Source organism: Rhinatrema bivittatum, chromosome 5 (genome assembly GCF_901001135.1).
Source record: "Rhinatrema bivittatum chromosome 5, aRhiBiv1.1, whole genome shotgun sequence".
NCBI lineage: Eukaryota > Metazoa > Chordata > Amphibia > Gymnophiona > Rhinatrematidae > Rhinatrema > Rhinatrema bivittatum.
The window spans coordinates 170601181-170622610 of record NC_042619.1 but is presented as its reverse complement, the minus strand read 5'-3'; the positions used below and the strand labels follow the sequence as shown (position 1 = coordinate 170622610).

The 21430-nt window shown below is 41.3% G+C and overlaps 1 protein-coding gene across 4 annotated transcripts in view; it reads right to left on the bottom strand.

Annotated features, from left to right (window-relative positions):
- Positions 1 to 21430, bottom strand: part of PIBF1 (progesterone immunomodulatory binding factor 1) — a 391620-nt gene that overhangs the window by 95621 nt on the left and 274569 nt on the right. For all 4 annotated transcript variants that reach the window (XM_029603019.1, XM_029603020.1, XM_029603018.1 and 1 more), the window contains exon 14: positions 2064 to 2166. In XM_029603019.1, the coding sequence (XP_029458879.1) occupies positions 2064 to 2166 (103 nt within the window). The remainder of the gene's footprint in view (positions 1 to 2063; positions 2167 to 21430) is intronic.

The window sequence follows — 21430 nt, the reverse complement described above, 5'->3', positions numbered from 1 at the left end:
CATGTAAATAGGCTTTTGATAATTGCTACAATATACGCATTTAATACAAGAAAATGGCTTTTGAAAATTGCTGATAGTACATTACATTTACAAGTCTAACTCCTTTGAAAATGTACCTGTTAATGTTGATAGCGTGTATTCACCTATAAAGCATAAGAAGCTTTTAATAAGGCAAAAGCACAAGTGGCATATCTTCAAGAAACTCATCTAACAGAAAAGAATGTGAGAAATTCAAGCAGGTGGTATTTTCATCTTATTCTAGTAGACAATAAGGGATTATTATATTATTTCACAAAGACTTACCGTTTGTAATAACTAGAAAGCTTATAGATAGTGAAGGTCGTTTTGTTATAGCTAACATAACTTTATATCACTAGAAATATGTGTTCAGCAATGTATATGTTCCAAACATTTACAATCATGCTTTTTATCCTTGCCTACTCACTGAATTAACTCAATTCCTGGATTATATTTGCTAGTAGGGGATGATTTCAATAGTATTGTAGATAACAGCAAAGATGTTAAAATCATCATCTTAATCAAATCAACAACTTTCTCCTAAGGAATTCCTTTTCTTATGAAGGAATTACAATTAATCAGGATTTTACATCCAGAAGAAACAGACTTCACTTTTTACTTGAAACCCTATAAAAGTAGTTCATGAATTGATTATTGTTTTCTCTCTGTGTCCTTATTTTCTATGGCTGTCAAATGTAATTGGGGATTATTTCTATTTCTGATCATGCACCGATATCAATTATTCTTAAAACAGGGTTTTTAAATTCTTTTGCCTTTCAATGGAATATGAACCTTTCCCTCTTTCACAACACAAATATTTGAGAATTTCTTAAACTCAAATGGCAAGACTATTTTGAGCTTAATTCAACCCCTGCTATTTCACCTGTCTGGAATGCTGGGAAGGTGGTGATGAGAGGAGAAATTATAACATACACTACATTTGTGGCCAAACAAAGGGACAAAGAGATCTTTTGGAAAGTAGGTTAAAAATGTAAAAATTTCTGGAAACAGATAAGACACCACAGAATATTTGCAACTTCTTACATAAGACCATAAGATATGCCATACTGGGTCAGACCAAGGGTCTATCAAGCCCAGTATCCTGTTTTCAACAGTGGCCAATCCAAGTCACAAGTACTTGGCAAGTTCCCAAACATTAAATAAATCTCAAGCTATTATTGTTTATTAATTAATAGCAAATAGCAGTTTATGGATTTTTCCTCTAAGAACTTATCCAAACCTTTCTTAAACCCAGTTATATTAACTGCTGTAACCACATCCTCTGGCAATGAATTGGTAAAGTAAATGATGGCAGAAGTCAAGGTATTTCTGACCTGCCAATGAGGTGATCAATTTAGAAGAAACTTCTAGAAACCTTAATACCTAGCCGTATCAAGAAATCTAGCAGAGGTAAATTTCTGGATCTCTTGAAACTGAGGGACATCAAATTTTCCTTTATGTCAGAAATATATTAGATAAACAATTAGCCACCAAGGTTACCCCCTTTTTTTTTTTTATTTCCCCCTTTTTTTCAAGTATATTATATGGGTTACCACCTTTTTTTTGATAAATATATTAGATCCATAGACACCTTTACAAATGAAGGAGTGATTTCACCACAGGAGCAGAAAAAGATTAGCTGGCATCATCATACTGAAGTAGCTGTACTGAGGCACAAATAAAAGCCTGTAGTCTAGTCAAATGGACATACAATGCTAACACTCGTCAACCCTCACTGTCAAACAAATGTGGAACATCTGGATCTTATGAAATACAAAGAATTAATGAGATAAATTACAATACATAAGTAAAAAAAAGAAAAAAACAGTAGCAGAGTGAATGAAAAAAGCTCTGCATGAAGCTCTGAGAGAAAAGGAATTCTAAGTGTGGAGAAGCGTCAGTGACATGTAATAGGTCATGTGTTCATAAGGGTGAATCCAAAGAAAATACCTTTGGGAGAACATGAATTCTCTTAAGGCGTTTCCTATCCTTGTTATGGTTTAGCTTTGTACACAGTATGTATTCAACTGGTATAACCAATTTACCTCTTGTAAAAGCTGTGTCGAATGACCCTTCTGTTGTTCTAGATCTTTCACAAGCAATGAATTTTGCTTTTCTAGCAGCAGCAACCTTCTTGCCAAATGAACACTGCGCCAAAAGAAAGAAAAACAACAAAAAAAAAAAACAACTGAGAAGGAATGTTTTGAAAAATGTTAAATACAAAATATGCTTTCAGGGTAAAATAAATTCTTCTGTCTAATAAATATTAATTTGATAATAAGGCACCATTTGAATACTTCACATTTTAAAACAAAGAATTTTCCTGGGAAAAATGGAGAGAAATGTATTTTAAAAAAACCCCATGTGAAGTGATATCTAGAAGAGATATGTCCATAAATCTGAACTTTCTTAATACCTAGATCCTTTATTTATCTCACATATAAAGCTGGATATCAGACACTATATTAGAAAACAGTACAGTATTTCTTACATGCTTTTTGGAAATACAGTACAAAACATATAGGAATAACTCTCAAAAGTGCTTTAATTGAACACATTTCTCGTAGCAGAATATTTATATCTGTGTATGTAAATTTTAAAGTATGACAGCTGATCAATACTTAACTATAAAAGCATGATCTTTAGACTCAAAAAATCTGCATAAAATCACAAAGTATGACAATTTAAATATTTATAAGTACTGTATAATGGCATTGAAGAACTCAAAATTATTCTATACATTTTTTTGGCCAAACTGGGCGCATAGCAATTAAGCAGCAAACCAGCTTTTTTCACAGTGTACCAAATCTACATCTGAATACATGAAAACAGTGCTTTTATTACTTGAGATGGCTGACATCTTGTTAAAAATACTGGCTTCATCAAATATGGCAAAACTGTTTTTACATAACAAACAATTCTACAAGATATTATGACTATTATGGCATTGAAGGTAACAGCACAAAAATGTAAAACCAGAAAATCTAGTCTGTTGCTTTCAAATTGAATATGAAATGAAAACATGACAATTTCAAGTTCAGTCAAGTCTGCAGTTTACATGATAAAGATTCTACATGAACAGTGCTTAGAAGATGGGTGTGTACATGTTCTAGAAAAAGGCAGAAAATGACATGGAAATAAATAAATAAATACACTTTGGACATGTACCATATTACAATAAAAACTGTTGAAGGTAAATGATCAACTCAATTTTTCACTCTGGCATACTCAAACCATTTCCATTCAGGACATACTCAAGAGATGGGATAAAGTCTAAGGAGATACTTTCTTGTAATATAAAGTTACACCAGAACTAATGGAGCCCACTTTTCAGGATGTACATGCATGTTCATAATCCACATCCCTGACAGAGTCCTCATGTTTCCCCTGACATCCTGAAAATGTGGTGCAGATAGAAACCAGACTTTCAGGCCGATACAGTAAAACATGCTCAGCAGAGCGCACTTTTTAACACGCGGTTAGATGTGCGTCCACAACCCCTTACACCTAAAGGAGTTTAGTGTGTCCAAAACGTGCGTCTAACCCCATCCCCCCAAAACTAAGTGCTCATCACATGCAAATGCATGTTGATGAAGGTATTAGCTATTCACCTCAAACTCACAAAAAAAAAAAGTGTCTCTGATCAGAAATTAATGCCAGCCCAGAGCAGGTGTTAATTTCTGAACGGCCCAAAAAAGGGTATTGGAAAGTAAAATACTGCTTTTCTGTACATCCTCCAACTTTATATTGTTAAGTCAGTTGAACCAAAGAGTTAACACAGATTTTTTTTAAATGGTTAAAAAAAAAAGTGCCGGCTGTCAGGTTAGGAAAAGGGATGCTCAATTAACTAGAGTCCGTTTTCTTAACCCGCTGACAGCCCCCTCTCCTGGGCTGCCAAGGAGGCTCTAGGGGCGGGCAATTGTCCCATGCGCCTCCTTTTAATGCGACCCCCTCATTTAAATATTGTATCACGCGCCCAGGAAAGGTCGCTGGGCATGCATTATGCGTTTTCCCAAATTATTTTATTGTATCAGCCTGATAGTGATCCCATAACCCTGTTTTCCCTTTGGAAAGTAGGCTAATAATAAAAATGCTTTCTACTCCCTGCATTTCATGCTTTCCTTCTTCCTATAGCTCTATTTTTAATCTACAATATTTAAAACCACATAAATACTGTATATGTTTGACATAAAGCAAAGCTCCTTTCTTGTAACAGGTAAGGAGAGCGGGATAATCAGTCACACATGCGGGTGTGACTGATTTCAGGGTTTCCTCTAGAAAAGATTTGCTGGCTGAAAATGCTTTTTTCAGGCATGCATAATTTTCCTCCCAGCTGTCATCTCATAGACTCACTCAGTTTTCTGTATATCTAAGCTTAGAAAGAATTCCAGCAGGAGAGAATGTTGTTCCTGATCATTTGCCTTGTTCCTTGAAGAACACCTGTTACAGGTAAGCAAATTGGCTTTCTTTTGAGTAGAAGCATGTTGACCAGTCACACATGTGGCATTCTCTAGCTTAGGGTTGTCTTTAACAAAAAAAAAAAAAAAAAGAAGGGAAAAACACCAAGCAGCCAATGGTTGGGCAGAGGCGTAGCGAAGGTCTCCAACACCCGGGGGCCAATGTATTTGTATTGTTTCCCCTGTGTCCCCCCCTTTCTCCCCCACCAGCGCATCACCACATGGCACTACTGTGTAGGATCTCTTTTCACTGGGGAAGGGCGGGAACCCAGCCAGCATGTCACCACAGAGTGCTGCTGTGCAGGGCTGGTGCTACCTTTTTTGCAACCCTGTGCAATTACAGTGCTGGCCCTTCCACATTCTGGGTTTTTTTTGTTTTTACATTTTATTTGTATTCTTTTTCTAATCAGGGTCAATGCAAGGGTATTAGGTACCCTAAATGAATCTTACAGCTTTATGTCTAGCTTTCCCCCCACTTCGGCCCTCTTCACACACAATTTCAAATTAGGCATTTATAATAAAATATTTTACATGAAAAAAGACACAAAGTACAATAAGAACATAAGAACATGCTATACTGGGTCAGACCAAGGGTCCATCAAGCCCAGCATCTTGTTTCCAACAGTGGCCAATCCAGGCCATAAGAACCTGGCAAGTACCCAAAAACTAAGTCTATCCCATGCTACTGTTGCTAATAATAGCAGTGGCTATTCTCTAAGTCAACTTAATTAATAGCAGGTAATGGACTTCTCCTTCAAGAATTTATCCAATCCTTTTTTAAACACAGCTATACTAACTGCACTAACCACATCCTCTGGCAACAAATTCCAGAGTTTAATTGTGCGTTGAGTAAAAAAGAACTTTCTTAAATGTGCCCCATGCTAACTTCATGGAGTGCCCCCTTGTCTTTGTTATCCAAAAGAGTAAATAACTGATTCACATTTACCCATTCTAGACCTCTCATGATTTTAAACACCTCTATCATATCTCCCCCTCAGCCGTCTCTTCTCCAAGCTGAAAAGTCCTAACCTCTTTAGTCTTTCCTCATAGGGGAGCTGTTCCATTCCCCTTATTTTGGTAGCCCTTCTCTGTACCTTCTCCATCGCAATTATATCTTTTTTAAGATGCGGTGACCAGAATCGTACACAGTATTCAAGGTGCGGTCTCACCATGGAGCGATAGAGGCATTATGACATTTTCCGTTTTATTCACCATTCCCTTTCTAATAATTCCCAACATTCTGTTTGCTTTTTTGACTGCCGCAGCACACTGAACCGATGATTTCAATGTGTTATCCACTATGACACCTAGATCTCTTTCTTGGGTTGTAGCACCTAATATGGAACCTAACATTGTGTAACTATAGCATGGGTTAATTTTTCCTATATTCATCACCTTGCACTTATCCACATTAAATTTCATCTGCCATTTTGATGCCCAATTTTCCAGTCTCACAAGGTCTTCCTGCAATTTATCACAATCTGCTTGTGATTTAACTACTCTGAACAATTTTGTATCATCTGCAAATTTGATTATCTCACTCGTCGTATTTCTTTCCAGATCATTTATAAATATATTGAAAAGTAAGGGTCCCAATACAGATCCCTGAGGCACTCCACTGCCCACTCCCTTCCACTGAGAAAATTGTCCATTTAATCCTACTCTCTGTTTCCTGTCTTTTAGCCAGTTTGCAATCCACGAAAGGACATCGCCACCTATCCCATGACTTTTTACTTTTCCTAGAAGCCTCTCATGAGGAACTTTGTCAAACGCCTTCTGAAAATCCAAGTATACTACATCTACCGGTTCACCTTTATCACAACAGCATGTATATTATATTTACATGGACTGCTGTGGTGTGAACCAGAAAACCCTGTATAAAAGCCCAAAAGACCCTTGGAACACATAGGATATTAGGACTACTTTAATGCATGTTGGGTATGGGCAAGTTAAATTACAATTACAATATAATAAACCTCCCATTCCAAAAAAGCACTAACTGCCAGCACTCAGTTATCATCCTATGAAAAGGTGACACTGCAAACATACCAGGCCTTGAAACATTAATATACCTCCTATTAGGAAAACAGAACAAATCAAACTTCTATAGATCCCTTCATAGAAATGACACATTAGCAGAATATTTATTTATTTATTTTATTTAAAGTCTTTTTTATACCGAAGTATAGCAAAAAATGCCTTCACTCCGGTTTACAGAATAACAACTTGATACATACAACGAGTTTGATACATATAACTAACAATATGAAAGAGAATCCAATTAAAAACAAACAATGTTTGTTTTTAATTGTTTTTAAATTTTTTTAATGTTTTTAATTTAATTTTTTTAAATGTTTTTAATTGTTTTTAATTTGTTTTTAATTTTAATGTTTGTTTTTAATTAAAAAATACTTAAACCTCAATCATATACGCAGAACACAGATAGAGCCTCACCAAATACAGAATACTACCCTATGAAAAAGTGACCCTGCAAACATTACACCAGATCCTATTACACCAATATACCTCCTATAAGGAAAACAGCACAAACCAAACGTCTACAGATCCCTATATTGAAACAAATAGAATAAAGTGACCATAAAGATTAAATGAAAAAGTACAAACAAACTGAACTGGAAACCTCAGTATGTAGTGCACCTATGGAAAAACTAAAGCAACATTCTTCCTCAGAAAACATCAAACAATAAAATCAAGAAATATAAATCAACAATCATAATAGTGAAACCATATAAATAAAAAGAATATTTCAAAACAGCAGATGAACAGAATAACATCCAATAATTAAAAAAGCACAGTTACTTACCTGTAACAGGTGTTCTCCTAGGACAGAAGGATGTTAATCCTCACAGATGACGTGATATCATCAGATGGAGCCTTGCACGGAAAACTTTTGTCAAAGTTTCTAGAAGCTTTGACTGGCACACTGAGCATGCCACTATCCGTGCGTCCATGCGAGGTCCCCCTTCAATCTCGTAACATAGAGAAAAAATACGAGTGAAAAAATAAAAACAATAAAACACATAACCCAACTCGGTGGGGTGGTGGGCGTGTTTCCTGAGGACTAACATCCTGCTGTCCTAGGAAAACACCCCTGTTACAGGTAAGCATCTGCACTTTCTCCTAGGACAAGCAGGATAGTAGTCCTCATAGATGGGTGAATACCAAGCTAAAGGCTGCTCTCGGCAATAATCAAGACCAACAGGCACCGAACCGGGTGCCAATGGGCACAAAACTGTGGTGCTGTGGTCAAATAGTGAGATGGCCTGGTCCTAACCAATATGCTGGCAACCATTTGACCTTCCTTCTACCTTTCTTAATACAAGGAATACATCTGGACTGCGCTTCTAAGATTTTTTTTTTTTTTTTTAACAATGTCCATGCCTGTTGCATACTCTTTACTATATAGCTGCACCTTTCAGCTTTTAATTTTTTTTTAACTATTTTTCTCTTTCTATCAAAGTTCCCCTTTGAAAGTTTAGTGCTAGAGCCCTGGATTTACTTACTGTCCCCCCTTCTAGTCATTAATTCAAATTTGATCATTTTATGATCACTATTGGCAAGCGACTCCACCACATTACGTCTCTCGCCAAATCCTACGCTCCACTAAGAATTAGATCTAAAATTGCGCTCTCAGTTCTTGAACCAATTGCTCCATAAAACAGTCATTTTTTCCATCCAAGAACTTTATCTCTCTAGCATGTCCTGATGTTTCACTTACCCAGTCAATATTGGGGTAATTGAAAACTTCCATTATTACTGCACTACCAATTTGGTTAGTTTCCCTAATTTCTCTTAGCATTTCACTGTCTATCTCACCCCATCTTGGCCAGGTGGACGGTAGTGTACTCCTAACACTATACTCTTCCCCAACACACAAGGGATTTCTACTTATAAAGATTTGATTGTGCATTTAGTTTCATGCAGGATCTTTATCCTGTTGGACTCTAAGCCATCCCAGACATAAAGCACCACCCCGCCACCAAGATGCTCCTCTCTGCCATTGTGATATAATTTGTACCCTGGAATAGCACTATCCCATTGGCTCTCCTCTTTCCACCATGTCTCTGAGATGCCAATTAAGTCTATATCATCATTCACTGCTATACATTCTAATTCTCCCATCTTACTACTTAGGACTTCTGGCATTAGCATACAAACCTAAGAGCCTGAATTTGGCTTCTAGAACCTCCCTCCCATATTTCCCTATGTCGCTGGTGCCCAAATGTACCACAACAGCCGGCTCCTCCACAGCACTGTCTAAAATCCTATCTAGGTGTTACATGAGGTCAGCCACCTTCGCACCAGATAGGCATGTTACTAGGTGATCCTCATGCCCACCAGTCACCCAGCTGTCTACATTCCTAATAATTGAATCACCAACTATGATGGCTGACCTAATTCTTCCCTCCTGGGCAGTAGCCCTGGGAGACATATCCTTGGTGCAAGAAGACAGTGCACCACCTAGAGAACAGGTCCTTGCTGAAGGATCATTTCCTGCTACACTAGGTTGATGCTCTCCACTTATGAGACCTTACCTCCTCCAAGGCAGCACCAGGACTACCAGATTGGAGTTGGGACTTGGCTTCTATGACCCTGAAGGTCTTATGTATATACCTGTCTGTCTGCCTCAGCTCCTCCAGTCTGCCACTCTAGCCTCCAGAGATTGGACTCGTTCTCTGAGAGACAGTTCTTTGCACTGGGTGCACACATTCAACTTCTCACCGGTGGGTAAAAAAATCATACATATGACACTCGATGCAAAAATCTGGGAGGCCCCCCTTTTGCTGCTGGACTGTTGCCTTCATCTTAAATCTGTTCAGTTCCTAGTTAAGTTTAGGTTGCTATGGGAGTAGGAATGCATACAATTAGGGTCCTTTAAATGTATGTGTATTCACTATTTATCTAGTAGTGACCTACAAGGGAATGTTAAACTTTTGATAAGGTGTGGGGAATTTCTGAATTTAAGTTAAAAAGCTGATTAACATTTTTTTTTTTTTTTTTAGTGTGAAACTGTCAACTCCCTATAAATTAAAGGATGAGCAAGGGGTGGGTGGAAGAGGGGTGGGAGGGAGGGAAATACAAACACACAAACTCCTGGTTTTTGCCTGCCTTCAGACTAGCTATTTAATACAGACACACAAACACACTAAATAATATACCCTAATAGTTTACTACTCCCCAAAACTTTTAAGTTCTAAAAATTTCCCCAAGCAGTATATGGGGAGATTCTTTTCAGCCATTAGCAAGGTGATCCTCTCCTCTCAGTGCTCCCACTGGATTGTGACGAATGTTCATGGGACAATAACTAGGAAGAAACCATTGATCTCTAAAGAGAATGTTGCTGCCTGCACCAAGTTTACCAAAGAGCATATGGATGACCCATAAGACTTCTGAAATAATGTTCTTTGAACAGATGGGTCAAAAGTTGTATTTTTTGGTCAGAATAACAAACATTATGTTTGATAACAAAAACACTGCCTTCCAAAATAAGAATCTTATCATGGCCGTCAAGCATGGTGGTAGAGGTATCACAAGGCAGGGCTGCTCTGGTGCATCAAGAACTGCACAATTTGCAATTGTTGATGGAACCATAAATTCTGCTTCATATCAGAAAATTCTAGAGAAGAATTTCAGGCCATCTTCTGAGTGTTGAAGCTGAGCTGAAAATGGGTCATACAGTAAGACAATTACCCTAAATATTCAACTAAATCTACAAAAGAATTGCTGAAAAAGAACAGAGTTTGTGTTTTGGTTGACCCAGTCAAAATTCCACACTAAACTCTATTGAAATGTTGTGGCAAGACCTGAAGTGAACTGTTCATGAAAGGAAACCATTGGATATGAGAGTGGAAACAAATTACCTCGGTTTTAGGAAAAAGGTAAAGGCCTGGCTTTTTCCATCATAATTTGGGTCTCTGTAAATTTCTCTTAAAGGGATAGTGGACTTTTCTGATAAGCAAGGGTCCAGATTCAATGTGCTATTAATGTATTGTGCAGTAGTTTTAAGGGGGTGATTTTTTAAGATTAAGTGTGGTTACCTTTATTGTAAAACGTTTAACTGCTGTTTTTAATTGTAAACTGCTCTGGCCATATCTGGAATCTGTTGTGCGGTATGTAAGAAAAATAATTAAATAAATAAACCAACCCTCAAAGGTCGAATTTGAAACAGTTCTGTATTGAAGAATGGGCCAAATTTTTTTAAAAGCAATGTGAAAGATTAACAGTTACAAGGAAACATTTAGTTGAAGTTATTGCTCCAAATGGAAGTGCAACCAGTTATTGTTTGAAGGTTTCACATAATTTTTCACACTAGGATACTTATTGCTGAATCTTTATGTTAAAAAATCAAAATATATCCTTTTAGTCTGAGTTATTTATTTGATTGGAGTATCTCTCTCTCTCTGATCATGATTTAGATTAAGATCTAATCATGCTATGAGTATAAATTGTGTTAAAATAGGTTGGTAAAAAGGTCCCGGGAGGATAACATTGTATTTAATGATGCCATTTTGCCCATTATATTTGAGAGTAGGAATTAAGGTGTTATTTTGGATTCCAATCTGACTTTAAAAGCACAGATTAGAAATATATATAGGGTGGTATTTTTGAAGTTAAAAACGCTGAGGAGTCAAATTTATTTTAGCTGCGAGAACTTCAGAACAGGCTTACATGCTTTGGTCATTAGCCAGTTAGATTATTGTAATGGCCTATATGTAGGACTGCCAAAAAATGTGCTGCAAGTTTTCCAATTGGTATAAAATGCAATTGCGAAGCAGCTCACTAGCACTAAGATCAAGGAACATATTTTTCCAAAGTTGCATGAACTCCACTGGCTAATAGTACAATGGAGAATTCAATTTAAGATTCTAGTTACAATTCATAAGTTTCTCTATTCTGACAGGTTGTGTAGCTTGAGTAAATTGTTGGTCAAGCAAAATTCTGCATACGTGTTAAGGTCGTTGGACCAAAACTTGGTTGTTCCTGCTTTGTGCAAGTATAGGCTTCAGGCAAGAAGCTCTAAAACATTTTCCTATATAGGGCCATCACTATGGAATGCACTTCCGGTAAAGTTAAAAAGTTTTAGGAAAAGGGTTAAGACATTTTACATTATTCAAGAATTTAAAAAGTGTTAAATATGCAGTTTTTACTTTATTGTTTTTATGGTTTATCTTGTCATATTTTGCTGTTTTTCTAAAGTTTATTTCTTAATAGTTGAATGTAGGTTTTACTTTTTTGTGCTAATTAGGAATGTAAATATTGTAATCCACTCCAAATAATTGCTCGGAGTAGAACATAATGTATACATATGTGACACCCCTACCGGATTTGGCCATCAGATGTCACTGTTCTTGCTGTATAACACTATATTAAAGAGCCTTCCATACCCTTCAGTCCCTCCTACTCAGGTTCTGGATTGGATGCTTCAGCTCTATTTTGCCCAGCCATTTTAAGACACCGTGGGTTCAGTTTAAGGAAGCGGTCAGAGAGTAAAGGTGCATTTTTTCCACACTCTGGAGGGGCCTCCCAGCTCCACCCAAAGGAGTTTATTTTAGAAGTGATACCTCCGAGTGCACTCCCTGCCTGAAGGTCCTTCTTATAATTTACAGATAGATTTGTAAGCCCAATACCCTTTGGTGCAAAAGGGCTTTCACCAGGAGACCAAAGACCTGTGAGCCTACCTTTAAAGCCTGGGTAGGCAAGCACCAGTAATGGATCCTGCTGTGAGAGAAAGTGAAGCTAGAGAAGATAGACAGTTTAAGTTTTAAAGTATTTTTTGGACTTTGAGTTATGGGGAGGTTTTTGGATCCCCCTTCCCACTGGGAATTCAGAGCGGAGAGCATGCCTGATCCCACTGACTTTTCCCTAAGAGAAGTACCCAGGAAAATAAATAATCAAGGATGAAAGGAACAACTAAAGTAAAAGAAGGAAGAACCATTATCAGGAAATCACATCCAAATTTCCTCCCAAAGGACCAGAACCGGCTAGGTGTCCAAGGAGAAGACTATGTCTAAAGGTAAGATTTTTGCAGTAAATTTGGAGATACCTCCACTAGGATTCTCATACAGCTGCTAGAAGAGTTTGGGCAGTTAAAATCACCATGGGCTCTACCATGAGGTCTGAACTAAGGGTACCTATCTACATAGGTAACAAATCCCAATGTATCATCAATCAGATGTAAACTCACACTTCTGGATAATGGACTTTAATTTATTATCAATCAGTAAACTTTATTTTAACACCCAGCCCTGGTCCTGTCTGCATATTACAGCCTCTCACCTCATGAGAAGCACCACTAGTGTATACACACTGGCGATCTTTCTTCATAGTCTAGGCCATAAGAGAGAGCTTCCCCCAGTAAAAATAATTCCCCCCCAGGGAATGTGAGATTGCATGGGATGTAACATGCTAGCTAGAACAGCCCCAGAAAATATAAATTAGTGATGTGCCCTTAGGAGGAACAATCCTTCAAGAAAGGGGTTACATGTTCATAAATAATAAAATACAGATCTGAGTTCTTCATTTTCAGTTTAAACTAATTTTCGCCCATAAATTTCCAGGTTTTTCCAAAGGTGATAATAGGCTCAAATCGATTTCACCCTAATTTTAGGCTGATTAAAAAGCAGCTCCAGAGCTTCAGATGTAGTTTTTGAAAGCCGCCGCAAATGCTGGAAGCCAGTGCGGGCCAAAGTACCTGCAGCATTTCAAGTTCTGACTTTTCCCTCCACCTGAGAAAGTGCTCACTGATGCAGCATTTCAAATCCTGCCTCTCCTTCTCAGACAGCCAAAATACCAGCTTTTTGATGCTGCTGATGTGGCATTTGAAGTAGGCTCTCCACTTCGCCATTGGAACCCCTTCCCAGCAGGGCTCCTGGCCTGCACAAAAGTAGAAGTGCACTGCTGCAGAGCATAGAAGCCACAGCAAGCATGCTACTAAAGGAGGAGCCTGGAGCCCCTACCAGTATGTATGAATGCTGTTGAAACTGGGAGGGGGCGTCGAGAGAGAGATTCTTGGTGGTGGCAGAAAAAGGGATATACTAGGCAGGGGATGGGAATGGAGAGGGATATGCAACAGACAATATCATGTGTGTAAAAAAAGTGATGATACCAAGTAGGAGGAACCACAGAAAAGCAGTTCTTTTGTTTTTAAGTTGAGCCCTTGACTCACGGGAAGACTTTTCGCCTGCTCTAGGCAGAAGTAAAATTTGACGGGTTAAAAAATGCACCTCGGACATATGGGGATTGTTTGCATTGCGGAGTAATAGCTAATACTCTCATCTATGTGAAATTTACATGTGATGAGCGCTATTAGCTACACGTGTTTTAGATGCGCTGATCCCCTTATTGCATCGGGGATTATGGATGCTTTTCCAAAACGCGTGTCCAAGAACTCGTTAACCTGTGTGCTTGGCTCAGTGCATGATAATGCATTGGCCTGTGAGTGTTTGGGTGGAAGAACCTGCTTAATATTGTTTTACTGTCCTGGCTTCTGTCCATCAAAATAAACTTCGAATCAGGAAAATAATTAGTCATTTTTTTCACGGATTTTCTCCTGTTTTTCTTCTTTTCATAATAAAACCTGAAGTTCCCAGGAAAATAAAAAACAAAAACTGAAAATGAAAATGAAGGTCCCCCTAAATACAGACCATATTCAGGTGTTTATAAACTTTTTTTTTTCCAGCACAGTACATTAAGAATGGTATAAATTCAAACAAGAGAAAAGTCCTGCAGGAAACAAAATGCAGTGTGGAATATCTATGGATAGAAATTCCCTGTGTGATGGGAAAAGGCTTAGCTGTGGGGATAAACTACTATCAGCCTGCCCAGGATGAAGAGAAGACAGTGAAATGTTAATAGAAATTAGGAAAGCTAATTAGGCAAAACAATAATAATGGGAGATTTCAATTACCCCAACACTGATTGGGTAAATGTCTCTTCTGGATATGATAGGAAGGAAAAGTTTCTAGATGCTATAATGACTATTTCATAGAGAAGCTTGTCCTGGAACAAATGAGGGGTGGTGGGGGTTATTCCCCTCTGGGTCATTTTTTGGAACTTTTACCCCTTTAAGTATTGAAGCTTTCCTGGAACCTGTTCAGTTCCTGGCTCAGGGAATGAGGATATACCCCTGCAGGGACCTCAGCCATTTAGAATTCTCTTCAAAAGCCATTGTGAACATACTATTGAAAAACTTGATGAGAATTTGGATACAACTTAACAAATTGCTTAAAAGCTTGATAAAAAAAGACTGCAACTGTACTCAACCAAACATAAGCGCTGGATCCCAGCAATACTATAGATGTCCTGAACTAGGGATAGGGTGACGGCTTATCCATAACCTTGTGAAGTCGGGATTCACCTCATGGGCGATTCCTTGGCACTGATCATGGGCAGCCGTGGGCGGGATGCTGACTCCATCTGTCTACACTAAGGAAAATGAAATTATCAGGTAAGTAATTTCTCCATTTCCTAGGGTCTAGCCAGATGGACTTAGGACCAATGAGCTGTATGAAAGCTACTCCCGAACGGGGAGGGAGGCTGCCTGCGGTTCGGTTAGCACCGCCATCACAAAGGCTGCGTCCTCTTGGGCCTGGACGTCCAGGCGATAGAACCTGAAGAAGGTGTGCAAGGAAGACCACGTCGCTGCTCGACAGATGTCAACGGGAGATAGAAGCTTAGTTTCTGCTCATGACACTGCCTGGGCCCAAGTGGAATGAGCTTTAACCTTAAGGGGTAAAAGCTTCCCTGCCTCTATTTAAGCACCCGTGATCAATCCCTTGATCCAGCGAACTATGGTAGCTCACGAAGCTGCTTCGCCTTGTTTCCTCCCACCGTGAAGAGTAAACAAGAAGTCCGTCTTGCGCACCGGTTCTGTACGTTCTAAATACCATACTAACAGCCTACAGATGTTTAGATGGCGAAGGAGGCGGTAGTCTCATGTCCTTGTGCCTATCCGGGTACGGTAAGGAAGTGGACTGGTTCAGGTGAAACTATGAGACTACCTTTGGTAAGAAAGAGGAGACGGTGCAAAGCTGTACTGTTCCTGGAGTAAACTGAAGGAACAGTTCCCGACATGACAGCACCTGTAGTTCAGAAATGCGACGAGCAGAGCATATTGCCACCAAGAATACAGTCTTTAGTGTTAACAAGCATAGCAACAGACTGCGCAGTGATCTAAACTAAGGCCCTGCTAGAAAGTCCAATACTAGATTGAGGCTCCATAGGGGGACCGGCCACCTTAAGGGTGGTTGGAGTTGTTTAACCCCTTTTAGGAAATGGGCCAAGTCCAGATGCGCCGACATGCGGGTTCCGTTCACCTCGGCCCTGAAGCAGGAGTGGGCCACCACCTGGACCTTCAAGGAGTTGAGGGACAATCCTTTGTCAGGCTATGCTGTAAAAATTGCAGAATCATGGGGATCTTGGCCATTCGCAGGGGCACCCTGCGTTACTCGCACCAGGCCTCAAATATCCTCCAGATCCGTACGTACGCCATGGATGTTGAGAACTTCTGCGTATGGAGCAAGGCGGCGATCTCGGCCGCTGAATATCCACACTTCATCAGGCGAGCCTTCTCAAGGGCCAGACCGTAAGAGAGCATTGAGTTGGGGCCTCGTGAAGAATCAGACCTTGCTGGAGAAGGTCCTTTTGAGGGGGGGGGGGGGGGGCAAAGGGGGCTCTCCATGAGAAGCTTCCGCATGTCTGCATACCACGGGTGTCTGGGCCAATCTGAGGCCAGCAGAAGGACTAATCTGCTGAGGAGTTTGATCTTGCGGATCATCTTGCCCAGTAGAGGCCGGGGAGGGGGGGGGGGGGGGGTTGGGAGGCGTACTACAAAGTCCTCCTCTGGCCAGGTCTGGAAAAGCGCGTTGATCCCTTGGGAGCGCTGATCTAGTCTATGACTGAAGAATCGGGAGACCTTCGCATTGTGAAATGTAGCTAGTAGGTCAATGGATGGGAGGCCCCAGCGATCTAGTAGGAGCTGGAAGGCTCTGGTCAACAATGCCCATTCCCCTGGATCCAGGCTCTCCCCACTGAGAAAGTCTGCTCTGATGTTGTGGAAGGAGGAGATCCTTTGTAGGTTTAACTCCGCCCATTTCATAAGGGGGTCTAACTCCAGAGACACTTGGTGGTTTTGGTTCTTCCCTGGCAGTTGATGTAGGCTACCACTGTTGCGTTGTCCGACATCATGTGGATTGCCTGTCCCTGGAGTCTGTGGCTGAACTGTAGGCATGCTAATCTGACCACTCGCGCTTCCAGGCGGTTTATGTTCCAGCGCGCCTTTTCCTCGGTCCATCGTCCTGGGGTTGTCAATTCCTGAGAGTGAGCTCCCCACCCTGGGAGGCTCATGTCCGTTGTGAGGATGATCCAGTTTGGTGGGGACTGGCTTACACCCTTGCTTAGGTGAGCTTCCTGTAGTCACCACTGGTGTTGAGAACATACTTCTTCCATCAGTAGGTGGAGGCGAATCGAGTAGTCTTTCTTGAGTGACAGCAGGGAGAGTTGGAGAGGCCGCATGTGAGCCCTCGCCCACGGTACTACTTCCAGGGTTGAGGCCATGAGGCTGAGGACCTGGAGATATCTCCACACCTTTTGGTGCATTTTTTCGTCAACCAACGCACTTGGTACATCAGTTTCCTTCTCTTCGAGGGAGGAAGACCTTGTCCTTCTTGGTGTCGAACCGGACTCTCAAGTAGTCTAAGGACTGGGAAGGCTTGAGGCTACTCTTGTCCATGTTCATGACCCAACTGAGTTCCTGTAGGAGGGACCTGACCCTGCTGGTCACCTGGAGGCTCTCTTCCAACGACTTTGCTCGGATCAGCCAGTCGTCCAAGTAAGGGTGCACCAGGATCCCTTCTTTCCTCAGTGCCGCCGCCACAGCCACCATAATTTTGGAGAATGTTCTGGGGCGGTTGCCAGGCCGAAGTCAATGCCCGGAATTGGTAATGGAGGCCCCGTACCGCAAAGCGTAGGAAATGATGGTGGTCTTGACGGATTGGAATATGAAGGTAGGCCTCAGAGAGGTTAAGAACTCTCCCGGTTGCATGGCCATTATGACAGAGCAAACAGTTTCCATGTGGAAATGAATTATCTGCAGATGACAGTTAAAGCTCTTTCTTGGGTATGATGAAATAGATGGAATAATGCCCCATATTTACTTGGGGTGTAGGTATCGAAGTTATAGGTCTGAGACTGAGGAGCCTTATCAGCGTGGATTCTACTGCCAGTTTTTTGGGCTGGGAGTAGCAAGGTGACATCATGAGCATGTCCCGAGGGATGCTGTGAAATTCCAGAGTGTAACCTTCTTGTATGATGTCCAATACCCATTTGTCTGACATGATCTTGACCCACCGCTGATAGAAGAGGGATAGTCGGCCTCCTAACTCCTCGAACCAAGGATGGGTCGGCCAAACTTCATTGGGAAGTTCAGGTCGAACCAGAGCCCGAACCTGTTCCTCATTTTGGTTGTTAGTTCCGAAAGGACTAAGATCTTCCCAAGGGCAGAGATATCAGAAATGACAAGTTTCTAAAGGACCGGAAGCGCTGGGAGCCCCTAGCCCGAGCCCTCATGCGTGAGGAGTGCTGCAACATCTTTTTCTTATCTTCCGGTAGCAGAAGCATTGGAGATTCCCCCAACTTAGTGACTAGCTTCTCCAATTCGCTTCCAAATAGGAGGGCTCCCTTAAAGGGCATCTTTGTGAGGTTTGCTTTAGAGGTCGTGTCCGCTAAACAATTTCGCAACCACAGCTGTCTTCTGGTCGCCACCACTGAGGCTACTCCTCTGGCCGAGGTACGCACTAGGCTTGAGTTTACATCCGCTAGGAAAGCCACGGCAGGCTCAATCGCTTCTCTGGTATGCACCTCTGTGCTATCTGCCTCTCTTGAGAGAAGCAGACACAAATGAGCCACCAGGGCACAACAGGAAGTGATCTGCAGTGTCATTGCTGTCGTGTCAAAGGCTTGCCTATTGTGAGTATCCTTCAAGGCAGCTCCTCCCTCTCCTGGGATAGTCGTTTGCTTCGAGACGGCGCAGACTATGGCGTCTACTTTCGGGAAGCGCAGGCTTTCCTTGACAGTCGGGTCCAGAGGGTACAAGGCCTCCAAGGCCCGACCTCCTTTAAAAATTGCTTCTGGGGCATCCCATTCCAGGTCAATCAATTCCTGGATAGCTTCCAGCATCGGGAAATAGCAAGAGGCTTTCCATAGAGACACCAGGATGGGGTTCTTCTTTGGCTTCAACATAGGGTCCATGCCTGGAACTCCCGTAGTCTTAAGGGTCTGGGAGACTAGGGCTGGTGATTCATTTCTGTGGAAAAATCTAAGCATGGTCCAGTATGACTCCAGGCCTGGAGGGATTTCCCTGTCCTCCAGTGAATCTGCATCCCTTTTGTTGTCCATGGTGTCTGAGTCCCTGTCAGGGATACCCTTGGTGAGGCATGTCCTGAGGCATGATGGGGCTGGAAGGGCGAGGCCTTCCTAGCTAGGACTCAGCCTGGGCAGAGCCAGTAGCTGACTGCACCTGAACAAAGGCTTGTAGGCCCTGAAAGAATTCCAACCAAGAAAAGGTCACCAGGTCCATATTTAGCCCAGAAGGAACCGGGGAAGGGGCTGCTGAACTGCCCTCTCCCGGGGAGGGCACAGCCCCAGAATTGCCCAGGTCCGGGGTGCTACCAGATAAGGTTGTGGCTGACCTGTCCTCCAACTGGGGGGTGCCGGACTCTGAAAAGTTCTGAGAGTCCAACCCTCCATGGGCCTCCTCACAGTGCTGACATAGGAAGGATTCCAGGTCAGATTGTGCAGCCCTAATATGGCAGGCAGCACAAAGGGAGTGTTGCTTGAGCTTCTTTGCTGCCAGTGCCATAATACTCTGTAGCCTATGCGTTCAGACGGCATGTGCACACAGACTCACCTTGGCAAGCGTAAAACTAAGCGGCTGGTTGTGCGTATGGTTATGCGTGCAGTTATGCGCACAGGTGTGCGTGCATTAGGCGCACAAAGTGCTGGCCCGCATTGCGTGTACCGGACAATGGAAAATGGCACTGCACCGAACCACGTGCAAGATGGCGCTGTTGCGGCCAGCCATGTGGAATGCCCACCTAGTCTGAAGTCGGGCCTAGCCCATCGGGGGGGCCACTCAACCCGCTTGGAAAACCACCTTTCCTTGCTCTAACGGGATCGGGAACAACGTCAGTACAACGCCCCGAGCAAGGAGACCGGAGGAAAGACGTACCGAAGCCCTTCCATGTCTCTGAATGGGAGAAGTTCTTCACTACTTACCTGGGCTCAGCGCTTATTGGCTCGGTACAGAGACAGTCTCCGACTGTGGAGGGAGAGGGCTTAGGCCGTCACTGCCGCGCTCGGCTTCCTGCACCCGCTGCCTTTCAGCTGCTTCAGCAGCGAAGTCTATGCCAGGAACCGGCTACCGGACCAAGGCATACCTCTGAGGGATCACGGAAATAGCCTCAGGAATTCTCAACTGGGGGAGGAGCCTTAGGTATCACCGCAGGAGAGCGGGGCTCAGTCTTTCTCCCAATTTAGAAGCAAGTTTTAAATCTCTTCGACTAGTGCTGCAATCCCGCTACACACTGCTGCTGGTGTGGGGATAGAGTGTCCACATCTACTAGGAGACAGAGAGATACAGAATACTGAATGGCTAAAGTCAATGCAGGGGTATTATCTCGGATGATGTCAGCTTTGAAACCTGACTCCATCTCCATCTGCTAGCAGGGGAGCATATAACCCATTGGTCCTGAGTCCATCTGGCTACATGCTAGGAAATTTATTTTGATTATGCCATGAGTTCTCACTAACTTTTATGGTGGGAACCTTTAGGACCTTTATATAGTACAGGATGCCCAAACTCAGTTTTGCTGATTTACTCTCAAGGGTGATTTGCTGCTACAAAATTATTTAAACAACTGAATCTAATTAGACCATTAACTGTACTAAAGAAGCTAGAGATTCACTTACTATTTCACACAAACAGTGATTATAAATGTCTTATTGCTCCTACTTTATATGTTACTGTGTCTCAAGAAACAGAATTTTTAAATGTATCCTCTTTCGATTGCATAAGAAAAGTGATTTCTATTAAACAAGGGTATCATGGTAACAACTTGTAATTCTCATTGTTATACTTGGGGTTCACAAACCCTCTCAACACTATTTATCCACATTAAATCTAGCTGTTACTTCTTTAATCATTTTTATGATATTAAAATTGCTCTGTTGGTGCTGTGTGTTCAAAAACATTTTCAATGTAATTCATTTGGTGTAATCAGCAAAATGGAAATATTATTTCTTCCTTTAAATTACTTATAAAAATACTGAATGGCACTCTAAGCACTGACCCCCAGGAGACCCCCACTTTTCATCTTATTCCAACAGGAATATATGCCATTAATTATAACTTGCTGATTCTTCCCTTCAGGCAAGTTACTTATTCACAAATATTCTCCCCTAATTCTATTGGTATTTGAAGATCAGTCTCTCTTGACAGTTTTCTATCAAAGCATCCAGAAAATGTAGACTAAAAACTTAGTCAATTTCCAATACTAAATTTTTCTTCTAACATTCTGGAAAACCTTAGTATGACTTGCTGCTCCTGAACAAATACCGATTTTTGTTGCTTATTTTCCTCATTTCTATATGAAGAATCATATTTTATAAATACCTGCTGTACTTTTCCTGGTGTGATGTTAGGATCTACTGGCAGTTTAATATCAGGTTGGGAAAATCATTGTTCTAAGTTACTCTTGTTTTATGGACATAATTCACCAGAAACAAAATTGATGAGTTGGAAAATAAAGTATGGATCAATATTTAGGCAATCATCTTTGAGGGGAACTGTGCTCAGGATGCAAAGTATGAATTAGCATGAGTTTCAAAATATTCAAAAAGAATTCTGTAAAGTTGAAATAGAACTTGCATTTCACAAA